Here is a 17,390-nt window from a genome sequence, read left to right as displayed (position 1 = left end):
CTTGTATTACTACAGCATGACTTATAGTGATAGGTGGAATAAAATATGAGATTCTATTCACATCAGTAAAGAGTATTTACTTTAAAGAATTACTGCGCGGTGAAATTTGTTCTGAGCCGAGGCTCACTAAACATACATATAGTCATATACGTATTCAAATATCTGATTTAGTGGACACTTTACCCCCTTACCTATTCGCTATATGCAGACCACCTACCTATGTAAATCTAAGCAAGAAACTTGAAATAAAACAATCGCCTATCAAATATTTTCAAACTGTACCTACTTAGATCGAAGCGATTGAAAATATTCTATTTCATTCTCACACATAGAAACTAAATGACAAAATATATCATATCTCACTCAGATCAATGATCTGTCGAATAAAATGAATTACTATAGCGCTTGTTACATGTAAGGTGCGGTCATTAAAGTATATTTTACAGTAAATGCAATCCTACTCCTTAATACAAGGTAGTTAGGTACATAGTAACTTCAAAGCTAAGGGGTTGTTTCTAAGTCAAAATTTTTTTACGATAGTAACGATACCGAACAACGAATCTATTCAACGATTTATAGTATATCGTTTTTCTTCTCTATAGGAATTAATTTGCAAGATATAATTAGTTTTTATTTTAGAGCGGGTTATTTTGGAGTGGGGAGAAAAAGGCTTTTTTAAAGTTTCCTGAACATTAAGTAAGTATATTTGTATGTTTTTGGATTTTTGATGGTTTATACTAAATATAAAAGTGTTTTCGGCACGAATAATTTCGCTTTTATTTCAACCTAAACAAAATTTTACGAATTTTTGTTTGGACTTCACCTTTGACGCTATAAATAAACAAAGCGACTTTTTATTAACAACGAAAATATTTATAGCATGAAACTTAGAAAACTACTGTTAAAAGGCAAATATAAAGTTTTCTTTTTTATAAAAACAAGCTTAGTTCTCTCTTTTCCTTGCTGTACCTACAATGCAGTTAGTTAAGCTTTGTAACTTGCAAGATTCAAACAGTAAACAAATTTAAAATTGATTTTTTTATACAAAGATGTTTTCCTCTCCCAATCTTTGAATATTGCAATAAAAATGTATAGAATAACTGGCTTACGGTCTTTGTCGCAATAAGTGTATTCGCCCCATTCTGAAACCTACCTTTAACAAGTTACCCAAACTTCAAATAAATTGATTGTTTAAAGTAAAACGTAATTAAAATTCAACTAACATAATTAGCACTTTATCACGTTAACGTTACCATGGCAACGAGTTCAAACGTCGATTCTGTTTCGGAGGACTGATAGAATTTCGAGTTACTCAATATTCCGAGGGCTAATAAATAAAATGCTTCGAACATTGTGTGTACAATCAAGAGGGTTAAAAAATCTATACAATTTTAAAGTATCCTTACGACCTCAATATCCACATCGAAGCTATAGAGCTGCGTAACTTATTGAATCCGTATTCACTATATTTTTCGAGTTCCTATTATTGGATCTTGAAGCATGCTTCCCGTTGTTTTGGAAAAAAAAAACAAAAGGATCGTAACATAAAAAGCTGAAGCATGTTTCAGCGATGAGCTCGCAACAATGTGATTGTACAGTTAATCTCATGAGTGAACTATATCAAATTTTTCAAACCAAACACTCCATTTCATGCGAACGAAAATAAATTTTCTCGTAATTTATATTCAGAAATTGGTATTGAAAACAATGCGGGCGAATTCTTCAATACGCCTACTCATAACTTGATTATCAGAATAATGCTGTTTCACAATAAATATCGATAAAGTAGGTTATATCTGTTTAAGTATTTCAGTTCGTAGGTAAATAATATTCCTGTTAAAATCAGAGAAAGGTTTAATCTTATGGAAAAGATCAGAAAAAGCAGTTTCAATGCTTATTTCGTAATAACCTACTACTACATCTTAATATTAACATTAACAAACTTATTCTTCAAAATAACAATTGTGAAATAATTTTACGATATATTAGTATAAACCAACTAAACTAATATAAATGGTTTTATATGGACAAGGAGCAGGTTCGATCAACGCAAGCAAGGTATCAATGTGACGTTTTCCAACCTATATGTATTTTCTTAACTATGCCAAGACAACACTAACAAGGAAAACATTGTGATTGCATATAATCTATATCTATACTAATATATAAAGCTGAAGAGTTTGTTTGTTTGTTTGTTTGAACGCGCTAATCTCAGGAACTAATGGTCCAAATTTAAAAAATATTTTTGTGTTGAATAGACCATTCATCGAGGAAGGCTATAAACCACGCTGCGACTAATAGGAGCTAAGATATAATGGAAAATGTGAAAAAAAAACCGGGCAGGTATATCTAAATCATAACTTATATCTTCTACCCACGGGGACGAAGTCGCGGGAAACAGCTAGTAGAATCTATAATTGCCAACCCGCAGCTAGCGTGGTGATCATAGCTCAATCCCTTCTTGCCCAAGAGGACTGTGCCCAGCAGTGGGATGTATAAAGGCTGGTATTATTATATCTACATTCCAAGGTAACATCTTTATGTATCTATGTATATTTCGATAAACACTTTTCGAAATTTTCCCGCACCAGCAAATTGGATTATGAGCTTGATATTCAGGCTGTGAATTTTGAGTTGGCGAACGTTATTCCGTTGGCAAACCTACCACTGTATAAGTCGGATCTAAATTTAGATTTAAATATTTTTGCGAATTGTTGTAATTCTATTGTTTTTGTATATCCTTAAGACGACAAATCCTCGAACACTCAACAACCGAACGATATATTTTAGAATGTAGTTATATCTTTATAGTTTGTACGTGCAATATCTTTACTTTTTAAGTCACTTTTACTTAATGGAAACTTAAAATTGAGTTGTGGTAATTATCTATTTCCTGTGGATTATAAAATAATAGGCTGTGATGACGCTATTGGTTGAAAGTTCTAATGGAACTATGACTCTACAGTTGTGACCAGGCGCTATTTAAATAAGCAGCAAATGTGAATACGCTTGACCAGAATGTGAATACGAGAGAGCAATATTTTTAACTCTTTTCTGGTGCACCAACTTCATAATAACAAAACTACTTCGAATGTTATTTCCGAAACTATGCAGATTTTGTTATTAGTTCAAAAACCTCGCGGATGTTATTAAATTTCGATCATGAAACCGATATTATGCATCATATTCAAACTCTGTGATCGTGATAATTATAGACAGGGCTAACTACACCCTTTTCGTAGCAAATTATGTAAATTGTCAGATACGAAACGTATGTATGGTTATATGTAAGTACATGACTTAATGTCCTGCGCAAAGTTTGTGATTTATGTGGAAACTGAACACGGAGACCATGTACTTATATACTAAATATAAGAATGTTAATACATGAAAGACTTAAGTATGTTTTATCAGTTTTGTTGTCGAAGTACGTTAGCTTCGTATCTTTTTTGTTACTTAGGCGTATAGGCATAAAGATATGTATGGACATTGGACAGCATCTTAAATGATCTGTTTATAATGTGTTGTGATACTGAAAACTAATAGGCTAAGTTACTTCGTGCTAAGTATACTTGTGTAGTAAAGCCTTAACGAGCGAGTCACTCAGGGTTTAGACGGGTTCTGATTTATTTACCACTAGCGCCATCTGCTACATGACACTAGTCTCTAAATGATACTTTGAAGTTGTCAAATTATCGCGTACTTACTTTAGTGAAATTGGGATTGCGCTTCTAAGTTTGAGTCACAAATTAGTGCGCCCTTAGTTCGGGTCGCGGCGCAGTTGTATCACACACAAGTTTTGTCCTCTAAATACTGGGAGACATTAATTAAGGCTATTAATATTATACACGAATGTGTCATTATAAGCTGTCAGTATAGTTAACAATAGTGTGCGTAGTTGCCAAACAACGTGTTTGTGTTACATATACGCAGACGTATGTATGTATATTAGTAGTATATATGATAACAAGCGACGAAGGGTTGGTTAGCAAGAAATAAAGTATTATAATAACGGGCTTTATTAATTAGTCTGTTCTTTATGAGCGTATATTTTGTGACTGGGTTACAGTAGCTGTAAATAAACCTATCATTATTTTGTGTGAATAATTTAAATACATCATAAAATTGTTGGCTGAGCTGTGGTAACATCTTGTGTTTTAATATTTTAATGAAAATTTTACTGTCTATTAAGGTGATTAGTGGTTAACAACGACGGTCAATAGCGTGTGATGGAATTTACTGAATAAAAATATAGAGGAATGCTCATGGGTGTCTTTACAAGGGAAATAAACGCATCGTGCGTCTCTCGACCAAATTTAAAGTGCGTCCACACTTTATTATTTCATTACGGCGGTGTGAAGTTGGAAGATAGTCAGCGAAGTGCACACGATAAGGATTTAATTCCATGAGTAGACCGGGGAGTTGTGAGGAGAGCGCGGGAGGACGGGAGAAGTGACCACAACGGAACGCGCAGTACAAAGATTAAATTGAAACTGGCAACTTGCCAGATTCACTGTACCTAAAATTACAAAATATTATGCTGATTTTATAGCTTGACTAAAGGACTGCTTACAGACTTGCTTCGAAGCGTTGTCGGGTGAATTATTACGGCACAATAAAAATTTAAACCTGCATTATTTTAATACGTCCTTATGGTCGTTACGGTAGGCTTTAACGGCAGTTTCATGTGCTTCTACTAGGTAACATTCGGAAGTACACTTTTAAGGTAAATTGTGTTATGCATTTTTAGTGAAAAGTGTACTGACTACCACGGTTAAATAAGGAATATTTTTAAGAATTTTTTTTCTTTTCTTTCTTTCTTTCTTCGTTTTTCCTTTGTAAGGTTTATTGATAGTGCTATTGTTTTTATCATAAAGATTTGTTTGATATTCTTTTTACAAATATAGATTATCCAACAATTTTAACAGATTTAGGGAACATTTGACCATGTGACGGTGGTCGGGATAGCATAAACATTGGACATGTAGGTATTTTACGCTGCACGCTTTAGCTGCTGTAAATAAACTTGACCGCAATAGTCAAAACACACGTGTAAAGAACACCATGTTCCACAAAAGTAATGTTTACCTAGAAATAAAAAAAAGCAAAATTCGTATTAAACATTACTGTTTCTTTTAAATCTGTTATTTTTCCATTCTGTACTAATAACTTCACCCGGTTTTAAGTAAAAATGGGTTTAACGCAGACCCACGGAATTGCAAAGGACATGGTTCCCTTAAATGGGTATTTTGGACTGTTATAATTGTTAAGATACGAGTTGACATTTTCCACTAATTCCGAGTAGGATCAGAATCAACTCTTTTATTTTTGTTAAAAAAATCAAGTATTTTTAAACTCAAGGCAAACTATCGAGTAACAATTCCCTGAATCCTTCGAAAAAGCTAGTGGTTAAAAAAAATCATCATCATCATCGTCATCATCCACAGTCTTTATCCTCCCACTGCTGGGCATAGGCCTCCCCTTTCTCGTGCCAATCTAAAATACCTTTTATTAAATATGCATCCAAAAAACAGAAATGGCACAGTTACATATTTAAAAATATAATATTTCACTGAGCTATGTATAACAAACGCTCTCTTTGAAATGCTTCCAGTTTCCTATAATTCCTGCGAAATATAAAACAATTTTAAACTGTAAATGATAATAGTAAGCAATTATTTTCGAACCTTAACTTTGGGAGAAGGATGTTACGTAAGGAGATTAAATTTTTCAATAATCAATAAATAATACTAATCAATAATCATAAATTTGTAAATCCCAAAAAAAAAATACTCTAGGAATATGCAGAGGAATAGAAGAACTAGAAATGGATTGCAAGATTCCCTAAAACATTGTCACACTTTCAAAGACAAGTGCAACTTGAAAGAGCGACGTTTGCGAACAGCGGCATCGGACCGCGGGCGTAATTAATAAATTGTACTTATTAACTTCTTCAACAGACCAACTAAAGAAGGTCGGGCCAATTATACCGAGAGTCCTGCCAAAAGTGACACTATTGGTGCTATTTACTCGATGATAGAAATACGATGGTAGAGTTTCATTGAGTCTTCGCTCCATTTTCTTTGGTAATTGCCTTTCAATTCGTTATACCTCAAATTCCATAACTTTCATTAGTGAACAAAATTGTTCAACCATAATTTTTAAATATTGTTCTTTATTTAATAGCTGTGACACTCAAAGCTATTCGCCTAAATAAAAAAAAATTGCAGCATTTCTTTATTTATTTATACAGATTTTATCTCAGAATATTATATACAATATAGAATTACATTTATCTAATCCTTTGCACCAATTGCATTCAACGTTTTTTTTACTGCTCGCATAAAAACTTTTAGTAAATTGTTGCACCAATTTTATAGTGACAGTCAATGAATCGTGCTGTCAAACTACCTGGCATTGTAGGACTCTACACAGATCTATGCGTGCCATCTGCCGGTGCAGTTCCACTCAAAACAACTGTGTCACCCAAAAGCTAAACGTTTGACCTATAAAGCTCTCACTATGAGCGTAATGCATTATGAAATATATTTTAAGAGAAACCGCAGTCACTTGTTAACTCTACTCCACAGGACTTGAAACCTAGGTATTAGGTTTAGGTATACCTATATATTTACACCGATGAAGTATAATTATTAAAATTTGTTCTTTTTATTTCCTCGAAAAAATGGCGATTAATTAAACAAAATTATTTCCTGGATATGGACCATTACTTTTTTATGAAGCGTAACTCGTTTGGTAGCTACGTGCAGATTATCTTAATTCAAACGTTCGCAATACCTTTCAAATGCGGCAAGGGTTTCTTAGCATTTTATTAACATTAAAAAAGAGGAAAGCAAAACACATAAAATCGTTACGGGGCCTACGCAGTTTGGACGTTTAAACTTTTTATAGCGGCTTTTAGAGTGAAAATTCAACGGATATCTGTGAACAAATAGTAGTCCCTGAAGAACGGAAACTGCCATAAAAATTCGCGTCGTCGTCATTAGTCTCAGACGTGTTTTGATCAGGGACCGTACTATGAAGTGTTAGAGCCATCATTGTTCTGCTGCTAGAGTAAGAGAGCGCTATACGTTTTTTTATAACTTCATCTCTGTTTCTCGCACAAGATAATAACCCCAATGACACTTTGTAGTAAGGCGTTCTGACGCAGGCCCGCCTCTTTTTATCATCGACTCGCAATTTTAAATGAGGCCTCGTGAATAAACTCAGCCTTGGAGGATACTCGATTTTAAATCCCAGAGGTAGGGATCTCTTTTACATCTCAGTTACAATAACTAAGTTCTAACGATAGCTTTCAAAGAAAGGACCCTTGAATCGTTGACGTTAATATAATAATGAAAAAGTCTGTTACGGAGTGAAAGACAATATATTTTTACGTTATTAATTTTTGGTGTTGCGATAACACTGAAAATTTTAGATAAATGTTTATCAATTTTTAGTTATTCACAATCATAATATATTGTATTAAATAATAATAATTTGTAGTATAGTCGATTTCAAAAATTTACTGAGTGTACATACATACATATTAAGAAATGATATTATGGTATGCCTTTCTAAGCAGGAAGTAAATTGAAATATTTAGTTTATATTCAACCTTCCTTAATTTTAATGTTGATGTTTCCCTTCTTTTCACCGCGTGATAAGACTTGACAGCCTACTGCTCTGTATCATCATTTGAGACGTAGGTATTGAAACAGCATTTACGTTTTTTTGTTGTAAGAAGCTAGTTCATTTTTTCCAAAGATAAAACCTTCCAATTGGTAACAGTGTTGTAATATATAAAAGAGTCTTATTTATAAAAAAAAATGTCCTACAAAAAACACCATTTAATTCCGTTGCTAAAAAGCACTCTCCACTCTTCCAAGGCAAGTTAACAAATAAAACCCTTTCTTTAATTCAACTGTGTATATTTGTCTGAAAAAAAAGTATGTGAGTTTTCCCCCTATAAAAATATTAGTTTGCGGTGAATGGGTGAGTGATTTTTGGGGGCCTATACATTAAGCCGGCGGCTTGAGCCATTGCTAAGCGCTGTACTCAACAGAAACATGCAATAGCTTTCACCCTGGATTTAATGATACGAACAAAGACTTAAAAAGATTGAAGACAGACCAATCTTGAATAGAAGATGTTAATTTACTTGAGTGAGATGGAACCTACCTCAGATTAATTTAAATAAAACCTTATTCCACATTTGAATTTAATTATAATTGAACTTTATTTCAGAGGAGAAAGATGAAATCTAGTCGTAGATTCAGGTATGCTAATAAGATAATAAAAGAAGGCAGAGCCAAAACTTTTTGATGCTTAATTATGGCATTTTTTTAACTCTAACCTCCGCCTACCAAAAGGCAATTTTGTAATATTATTTTATTCTTCTCATCGTTCTTAAAACTGTCTAAATTTCAGTATTTTACTCTTCTATTATCTTCTCAATACGACCTTTTCTCGTCCTGGTGTTTTGAGGTTTATCTAAACATTCACAATGCGATTGTTAACGTAAGATGGGGTGAAGACGATAAGTATTTATTTATGAAGACTTGTCATTTATTATCATTGCTTACTTATTCGCAGTATCATTGCCTTTTAACGTTAAAATTTAATAATGAGTTCTATGTTTTGGTGCCTGGCAGTCGCTTCCGCCTCAATGTTGTTTTGATTTGAATGTATTTATTTACTTTGAGTACAAAATTTTGTTAGGCAAATTGGATCATTGCTCATGAAATATTTAAATATTTAATTTTCGAGTAAATTGTTACTTGGGTAGACCTTAATGAAATAGCTGGCGATACATATGTAATACCTTTAATCAAGTAAAGACACGTCTGTCTGAGATAGATTTATCAATTTAATATCAGGTTTCAAACGCAAGGTCCCATTCCAACAAATAATTAGAGCGTAATGTTTCATAGTTCATGTAACGATTTAATTGCATTTCCATTTATAAAGCTATAGTACTGTAGAATATTTAGTCGAGAGAATATAATGAAACAATTGATGCGATAAACAATATAACACCGAACACTTGTTATGAGTATTTATTTTAAACCGATTCCATTACTTATCTGCCTACCTGTTCAATCGAAAATATATAACGTTATATTGCCTGTACGGTTCATCATATATTTATTTTATGAAAACACTCTCACGCGCTCAGTTAATTTGGTTCATTAAAGCTAAAAGTGGAAATTGGAATGAAACATTTACCAGTTATCATGCATTAAATCGTGGGATAAAAGGCAAACCACAAAATAATGACAATATGGCCCTCGGCTAGTGTTATGAAAGAGCCACGACCAACCGCTCTTATTTTTTGTGCGAGCCCATGGCACTGTGTCAAAATGCGATTGTGTCCATTTGCTATTGTGACCACTGGAATTGTGCCCTTATACCGAATCGATCAAACTCGACCGACTGCAATATTATAGGTCCCAGCGACCTCTGCAAATATAGTATGGCCGTTATTGAATATCCGACATACCCCATATTTTGAAATAGAAATATTTTGGTTTCTCATGATATTTTTATGAAATAAGATTGACAAATATCAAAAACATTAATCGAAGTACGAATGCGTAAAACAATCTGTTATTTTTTTTTTATTTCATCAACAGTTTCTTGATTCTGAATGTAGGCAGTATTTTTCACCGTTTTAGTAGTCTCAATTAGACACTACTTGTAAACCAAGTAGTAATTTAAATTAATTATTTACGAAATGTATGCTTTACGGCTACAAATTAAGGTTTATATATTCAGTTTTGAAAATAAGGGTTTAGTAGGAACTCATTAGCAATGTACTTGACTGGCGCACTTTTGCTCGCGGCCAGGCGTAGGCTCGGCGCAGAAGCGCCATTTTAAAAAAAGGTGACAAAATCTTGTAAACACGGCTCAATTCAAGTTACGCTAACAAGATAATTCTACAGAGTTTCCGACTAAGGGAAGTTTAGGCTACAGAAATTAGCCTGAATCGAAAAAGGCTCGTAGAAAAGATATCCAAGATAGCGCAAAATGGTCCGGTTCGCAAAAAATATTGGCGTTGACAAATCTGTATAGAATTTGCTGCGATAACCGTCCTAATTCAGCGAATAGTAAAATCAGCTCTATTGTCTGAGGTAAATCTGTTCGTACTTGGGCTTTCAAACTTGACTGATATGGAAACGATTTGTTTTTTGAAGAATGCTGAATTCTTCTCTCCTCTCTTCTCAAAATACCTAAGGTCATAGTAAAATAAAAATTTAAAAATGCAATGGTAAATCAAGTGAACTCATCTAGTCTTTTGGCAAGTTTTGAGAAAAGCCAGATAGGAACCTCGTTATCACTCCGAAAACAAGGCGTCTTTCAGATAAATAAAACAAAATGCAAAAAATGGACACCCACTGGTTAACTTTACGATACTTTTGCGCGGAGTTTTACAATCTTTCTCCAGTGTTACAAAACTTTATTATTAGTTTTTATTAAATTTCAGCAAATTAAGATAGTCACTTCATTTTCAATAAGAGTAGCTGCTGTAATTTTAGTTGCTGGGCTTTGAAGAAATCATTGGACATTTGTTGGACTACGCAAGAAAAAAAATAGTTTATTTTTATATTGGTGTACTTGTATTCAGTGAAATATTACATTACACTGCACAGTATGTACTTAAAGATTACACAATATTGTTTAATTCCCAAAATTGAAAGTCAGGAACAATGAATAAAGTCGGAGTTACGTGAATTTTCATAAATTATTTTCTCCATTCACGAAGTACATTGTATATTATTCTTTGACCCAAAAATAATGTATGCGCATAATTTCAGACAGGTATCTACTTAACACTGTATTGAAGAAGCATTTTGACTAGCGCCTAACGTTATTTATCCGAAGCTTTATACCTTGACATTATTTTGTAAAAGAGTCCCTTAGATACGTGAAAATGATCATGAGTACGTATATTGTGTGTCTACTTTTTATCAACGCGAAATCAAATTGAAGTTCTCGATCAAAATGTTTGGGAGAAGGGAACGTTACACGTGCCAAGTTTTAGCTTCACCTCTAAAATGTGTAGTGCAGACGGTTGTTGGGAAATTCGCGGGACTTTACTCAAAAGTGTTTTGATCAGCCTCCCGTGACGCGACGACGAATAAAAAGAGAGGGAAGTTTTGCATTCAAATGAGGTTTTCTAGGCTAGGAGACCACGAAATACAAATCCTAATTTTCCTGATTTTACTGTCGGTTTTGAGAGCTCCATGTATAAATGGGAAATGGAACCATACAACCTACTATAGTTTCTGTTGTCTGTCCGCCTGTCTGTCGGTCCGTGTGTTCATCCGTCTATTACTAGGCTGTATCTTACGAATCGTGATACTTTCAAATTTCGGATTATGTGTCAGTTGCCACTACAGCCACAAAAAACAAGGTAAAGCAACGGTTGGTGAGGGTTGGAAATGAAATAAGTTTTTTTTGCAAACATGTTTTTCTTTTGCCTGTTTGCGAAGAACCTTTAGTGTTGCGACTTCGACCCATCCTAAACCATTTGAAACTTAATTTAATGTTTGATAGCAGGATTCTTTCAAAGTTACTATAAATTTCAATTTGCAGTCTCATACAGGAAGGTAAGAAATGTTCATGTTTAGTTTTTTAATAATGTACTGTCCCGTTCTATTTGCCCCGGGGCAGAGGGTGCGTTTACAGATATAAATCTCTCATGAACAAACACCCACACACAAATAAATATCTCCGGGTCATACAAATAATAGTCCCATGGGAAAAGAACCTTTGCTATAGTTCTTTACATAAGAAAGAGGGCTGAGAAGTTGTGATATAAGTCTAATGCTACAGACCTTAAAAAATATCGCAGTTATTTTGAAGCTTTAAAACACAGACGCTTCTATCTATAGAATATTATTAATTAATTAATAGCTAAAAGTTAGAGCTTTCCTTCCACATTTGACAGTAACGTTGATTAGTTGTTCATTAAAACAGGTGTTAACTTACTGTAAATAATCTGAGATTTTTTTTGACCAACAGTAAATAATGGAATAAAGCCTGTTAATTTTGATTTTAAAGTTTTTGAATTCATGCTTCACGCTTGAGTTTCATTTTTAATTTTTTAGGTAAAAAAGAATATTCAAACGACATTTTCATGTATACGACAATGGTGGTGCAAACTAAGGGAAACATTTCAACGCTTCTGTGTTTATACAAGTAATAACGAGTATTGACAGTTCACGTGGTTGTTGTGAACTAACTTGAGAAACTTCCACAAGTCTAGACTTTCATTTTGTACTGTTATAAGATGGATGGTTTTCTTCGAAATAATCAATTATTGCACTCAAAAAGTTTGAGTGAGATTTGTAGCTGCTTACTTTGAGGTATGTACCTATTATTAATGATGCCCTCAAATACTTTTACGAAGGGCAATAACATTGAGTTTTCGTGCATTCTGGATCATACGACTTTACCAGAAAACATGTTTTTAATAAATGTGTTCTAACAAGCTATTATCCTTGTATAAAACAAATTAAGTTTTGTTTAAATAAATTTACAAATTTAAAAAGAAACAGGAATTCTTTTTTCATCCAATAGAAATGAAACACTAAATCGTTTTTTTTAATTAAAAACTTGTATAAGTTCACAACACAATAGAATCAGGTGCCAAAAACCGTTAAAAATGAGTTTAATGTGAAATTACTAATTACTGAAATTGCATTAACTAGAATCCAACAAACCGATTTATGCAAAAGGCATAATGCGTTTTCTACAATTTAAATCAACATACATATATTATATCTACACAACAACATACCCCTCTTATCAGCGCAGCCGGCTAAGCACTAGATACATTCGGTTTGAGCGTAATTCGATAAGAATCTCCTAAAACAGTCGAATTCGTAACGTACACAAGGCGTGTAGCATCTATATTGATTGGTATCTTACTATGCCACTGGGGTCCAACTATTATTCTATTCAATCTAATATCTCTAACAGTTTCGGTGCAAATATTATATCCTCGTTTAGCGGCCTGATACCCTTCCGACAGATAAAACACAATACTATCAATGTTTATCACGCTGTTATTGTTTCACGCGTAGATAGGAATAGATTTTTGTTTAATTGAATAGTGATTTTAATTGGTTTAACTGCTTCCAATAGTTCTATTACTCGGATAGTTCTAGTATTTTTTTATTACGTGCCCATTTTTTCCTAAATTCGTCGTATATTTTGATTACTTACAATGTTAGAATTGATGTAATTTATAAGACTTTTTTCGATCTTCACTATGAAAAGTTATATTTCTTTGAGAACTAATCAGTCGGATCGAATCAACGAATTGGCAGCCAAACATACATACATTTGAGTGATTTCAACAGCGCTGATGGTTACAAAAATATGCTGCTCTATAAGCCCTAATATTTTACGAGTTATTCTGGTAATACTTACTGAGTCTAGACAATTTGAAAGCATCGGCAGTGTTGATGATGTCTACGTAGAGCTGGAAGTCGAGTCGAGAGCGATTAGGGCTGGTGTGCTGAACCATAGCAAATTTGAAAGCATTCTGAATCTCTTCAGTGTTCTGGTCAAACACCACACCTGTGGGAGAAAGGAAATAATGTTAATAAGGTCCAATTTAGTAAAATCGAAAAAAAGTCTTTGTCAATATAGCTTCTTTGAATTAAATGAACAATTATTGTGGTACTTATTACACATATGGAAAGGGGAAAACACACACTAAAATAATAAATAAAAAGAATCAAATATTGTAAAATTAATGCGAGACATAGTATGTTTTAAGACTTAGACACATTTTTTTGAAATAATAATAACCGCTGCCCAATTTTGGACATTTTGTTGACACAAAGCTCATAAATAAAAACTCATACTGGAACAATTACGCAGAAGAGATACTTATTCTTTCTTAATCTCGTTATATTCGTGACATTCAAAGGTCAAAAAAATCAACTTCATGATAGCTCATCATGAAGTTGATTTTTTCTCTGGTATTAAATAAATGTTTGAATTATTTTCTTTATGCAGTATTTGAATGATAAAGCTGTTGATATATATTGGTCATACGTACATACTAAGTATATATTTTCTATGGATTTTAGTGCAATATACCATCACGCTGCGACTAATAGGAGCGAAGATACAATGGAAAATGTGGATAAAACAGGGCTGGTATAAATCATAACTTATACCTTACAGACCAACCACGCGGACGCAGTCGCGGGCAACAGCTAGTATTACAATAATTAGACAAAGCACATTGAAATTCATTGCGCGTTATAATGACTTTGTAATTAAAAAGCAATAAAATAAATGCATACGGCAGGGAATGCTGATGATTAAATAAAACCTTTAGTCGTTCATTGGTTTATGAATATGACTAGAGTGTGTGGCCGGCATTCGCAATTTATTGTTTTGCAAGCATACGCGGGTATAGTATTCCGGTATGAAATTTATAGCCCCAGTCTGGCTGGAGAAAAATATGGATTTATTGGTCGAGCTTTGCAACAAATCGTTATTGCTTTTAGGGATCTGATGTTCCATACTCGATAAAATGTAAACCTTGAATTAGTTTATGGATGCGTTGTTAAAATGTTAATGCATTTTGGTGCAAACATTTCTTCATTTATTTTTCAGTTTTTTTTTTTGTGAGTATTCTACATAATATGTGACAAATTATAGGAGTGAGTTAATTATTCCGCAGATGCCATATATACGAGGTTTTACAACATTGAAAAATTTAAATAATTATATCACACATTACTAACATTCTGCAACATTCACACAACGCCACTTAGTCTCAAACCAAGCAAAGCTTGCTTACAAATTTTACAATACATAATATAGACAAATTACACCCAGACACAGAACATACGATCGTGCTCATCACAAAAACATTTGTACAAGGAAGGAAACGAACGTACGACCTCCGGCACAACAATCAGGTTCGCTAACCACTATACCAAGAGGCCACACAACAGCCAATTCAGTACATTTAATTAATAATAAAATTGACTATTTAATTGTGTAATAGTAAAATATAAAGCAAGTTTTCATCAAATTTTCAAAAGAAACTTTTCAGACAAACTTGAGTTGTTGCAACGTACGGTTTTGATAGTTTTATTACTTTATACACTTATAATTCACTGCAACTTTATCTACTTACAACACCTGTCTGACCCCACGTCTATCTTGGGTGTCTGTTACATACTTAACAACTTGAAACTTACTTTTAAGGCTATATTTTAAAGAGCTTTACAATATTCATAATATTTAATTTTTATACCAAATGTTCTGACCGGTATCATTTGACATTATTACGCTAATGTATTTCAAATAATATTCCAATCACACTAATATTAAAAGGTAATTAAGGTGGCTATTATTGTCATCTTTAGTTATAAAACCACGAACTCGGTTTTAATATACGAATATGCCAATAACATAGATAGATCTCCGCGGTTGAATCTGCTGGCTAAAACTAGCCATGCAATTATTTTAATAACCATTTTTAGTCATGATACGTGACTAACAAATATTGCAATTCGAGCCTGGCTTAAAATATTCGTTAGCACTTATACTAATTCCGCATAGTGCCAAAATAAAAACAATTGTCGGCGATTGAAATGAATATTTATATAGAAACATATTCGTCCCCTAACAAAAACAACAAACGATAGTTTTAATGGCCAATTTTGACCAAAACCTGCCTTTGAAAGAAGATTAATAAACAAATGACTAATATCCAAATGCAAGTTTATTTCCTTGATTAGTTGTGAGTATTTCAATCATATTAGTTGGCATAACATAGGGCCAACAAATTAACTATCATCAAACCAAACTTTCTAAAAAATATTGAGATGTGACTGAACTGTTTAGCATGTTTATTTTACAGCTAGAAATAGATACAGTCCCAAAATAACGTAGCATTTAGCCGAGACATAACAATGTCATGAGGAATTGTTTATCGGAAATAATACAGGCCAAGTACGCCGCACAAGAACAATATGTAGGTAACATAAATACAGATTTTGAACAGTATTATAAACGTATATTAAGAGTAGTTTTTGTCAACCCAACTTGTGGAGCGGATCGACCCAAACCGTACAAATATTTGTTTGAACTACAGCACTCGGAGTGAGGGTTATAAAAATGGCCTTCGCTGACTTATACCGCGGAGAGCGTATAGTAAATCGAGGTTTGTAGGTAATAACAGTTATTGAGATTGTGAATTTCGTATTCATAGTCGTCAAAACCTCTTCTTTTATTCCTCTGCTACGTCAAATATTCTTCGATTTAAAGAGAATGTAGGTTTAAATTATTTTTTAACTAAGAAGAACTTAAGAATTTAATTAAATTTCGTCGTTTTTGCAACAAGTCTGCCTGAAAATATATGATAGTGTTCTAGCTTCTAGCTATATGAGTTAAACAAACAAGTCGAGACTTATGGTAATGTGGTTGGTATTATATTGTGTTTGCATGTGTGATGACTTCGCAAAAGCCTGTAAATTTATGTGAAGACGTAAGATTGGTGCATGAAACTACCACGGGTTATGCCAGCTTGATTGATTTTAAGTTTTACTACACACCCCAGAAGCTTCCCGACAAAAACACTGCACCAGTAAAAAAACAATGAAATTTTTATACGGATTAAAGATTCAATTTTTTGATAAAATTGTTTCCATTCTTCTCAACGTTTTTTGTGTTTATTTTATTTAAATCGTAAACCTATATTATTCAGATAACTAAATTTACGTTTATAGCTGTTGAAGTAAAATGAAAGCAACCCCAAAAAACAACATTTTGGGGTACCTTAATAAAAACCTCATGAGACGCGTTTTGATATCAAGTAAATTATTCTGAGACTTGGAGCCATAAATAAGACTATGCAAAAAGTACGCGGCACTAATCTAATTTTGCGGCGATTTGCGGCCTTGTATTTTACCTTCTGTTATAAAATATGTTTGGAAATGAAAAACTTGCAAATTCTCGAGAAGAGCATAAGGCTAAAATATTACACCTTAACTAACTTAATATTTCCAGTTCAACAAGTACATAAGAAAATGCTAAAGGATTTTAAATAGATTCGAGTTAGCAAAACCTTGTTTAAGAAGCATTTTTGTTACAGTAAAAGGGAAAGTTAAGCGAAAAAGAAAAATGCCCCGAAAATTTTAATTATAAGGTAACAAGGCAACTTTTGACGTTAATGCTTTTTAAGTACCAATTATTGAAAATGCTACGCCCCCTGATGTAATGTGGCTTCATTCCCGAAACAAATGAAAAGTCACGTTTTGCTTGGCCGTTATGAAATTACATGTTCCAATACCGATACTCGATGTCGTTCAAATCACTGACTCCTTTCATATCAATAAAATCTGTATTGT

The 17,390-nt window shown here is 33.2% G+C and overlaps 1 protein-coding gene across 1 annotated transcript in view; it reads right to left on the bottom strand.

Moving 5' to 3' along the window:
- LOC113500025 (glutamate receptor 1-like) overlaps positions 1–17,390 on the bottom strand; it is a 141,887-nt gene that overhangs the window by 48,832 nt on the left and 75,665 nt on the right. Inside the window, exon 2 of the mRNA XM_026880711.1 lies at positions 13,441–13,590. Within this exon, the coding sequence (XP_026736512.1) occupies positions 13,441–13,590 (150 nt within the window). The remainder of the gene's footprint in view (positions 1–13,440; positions 13,591–17,390) is intronic.

Source organism: Trichoplusia ni, chromosome 1 (assembly GCF_003590095.1).
Source record: "Trichoplusia ni isolate ovarian cell line Hi5 chromosome 1, tn1, whole genome shotgun sequence".
NCBI classification, from domain to species: Eukaryota; Metazoa; Arthropoda; class Insecta; order Lepidoptera; family Noctuidae; genus Trichoplusia; species Trichoplusia ni.
Note: the sequence above shows the minus strand (reverse complement) of the source record. Positions and strands in the feature narration are given on the sequence as shown.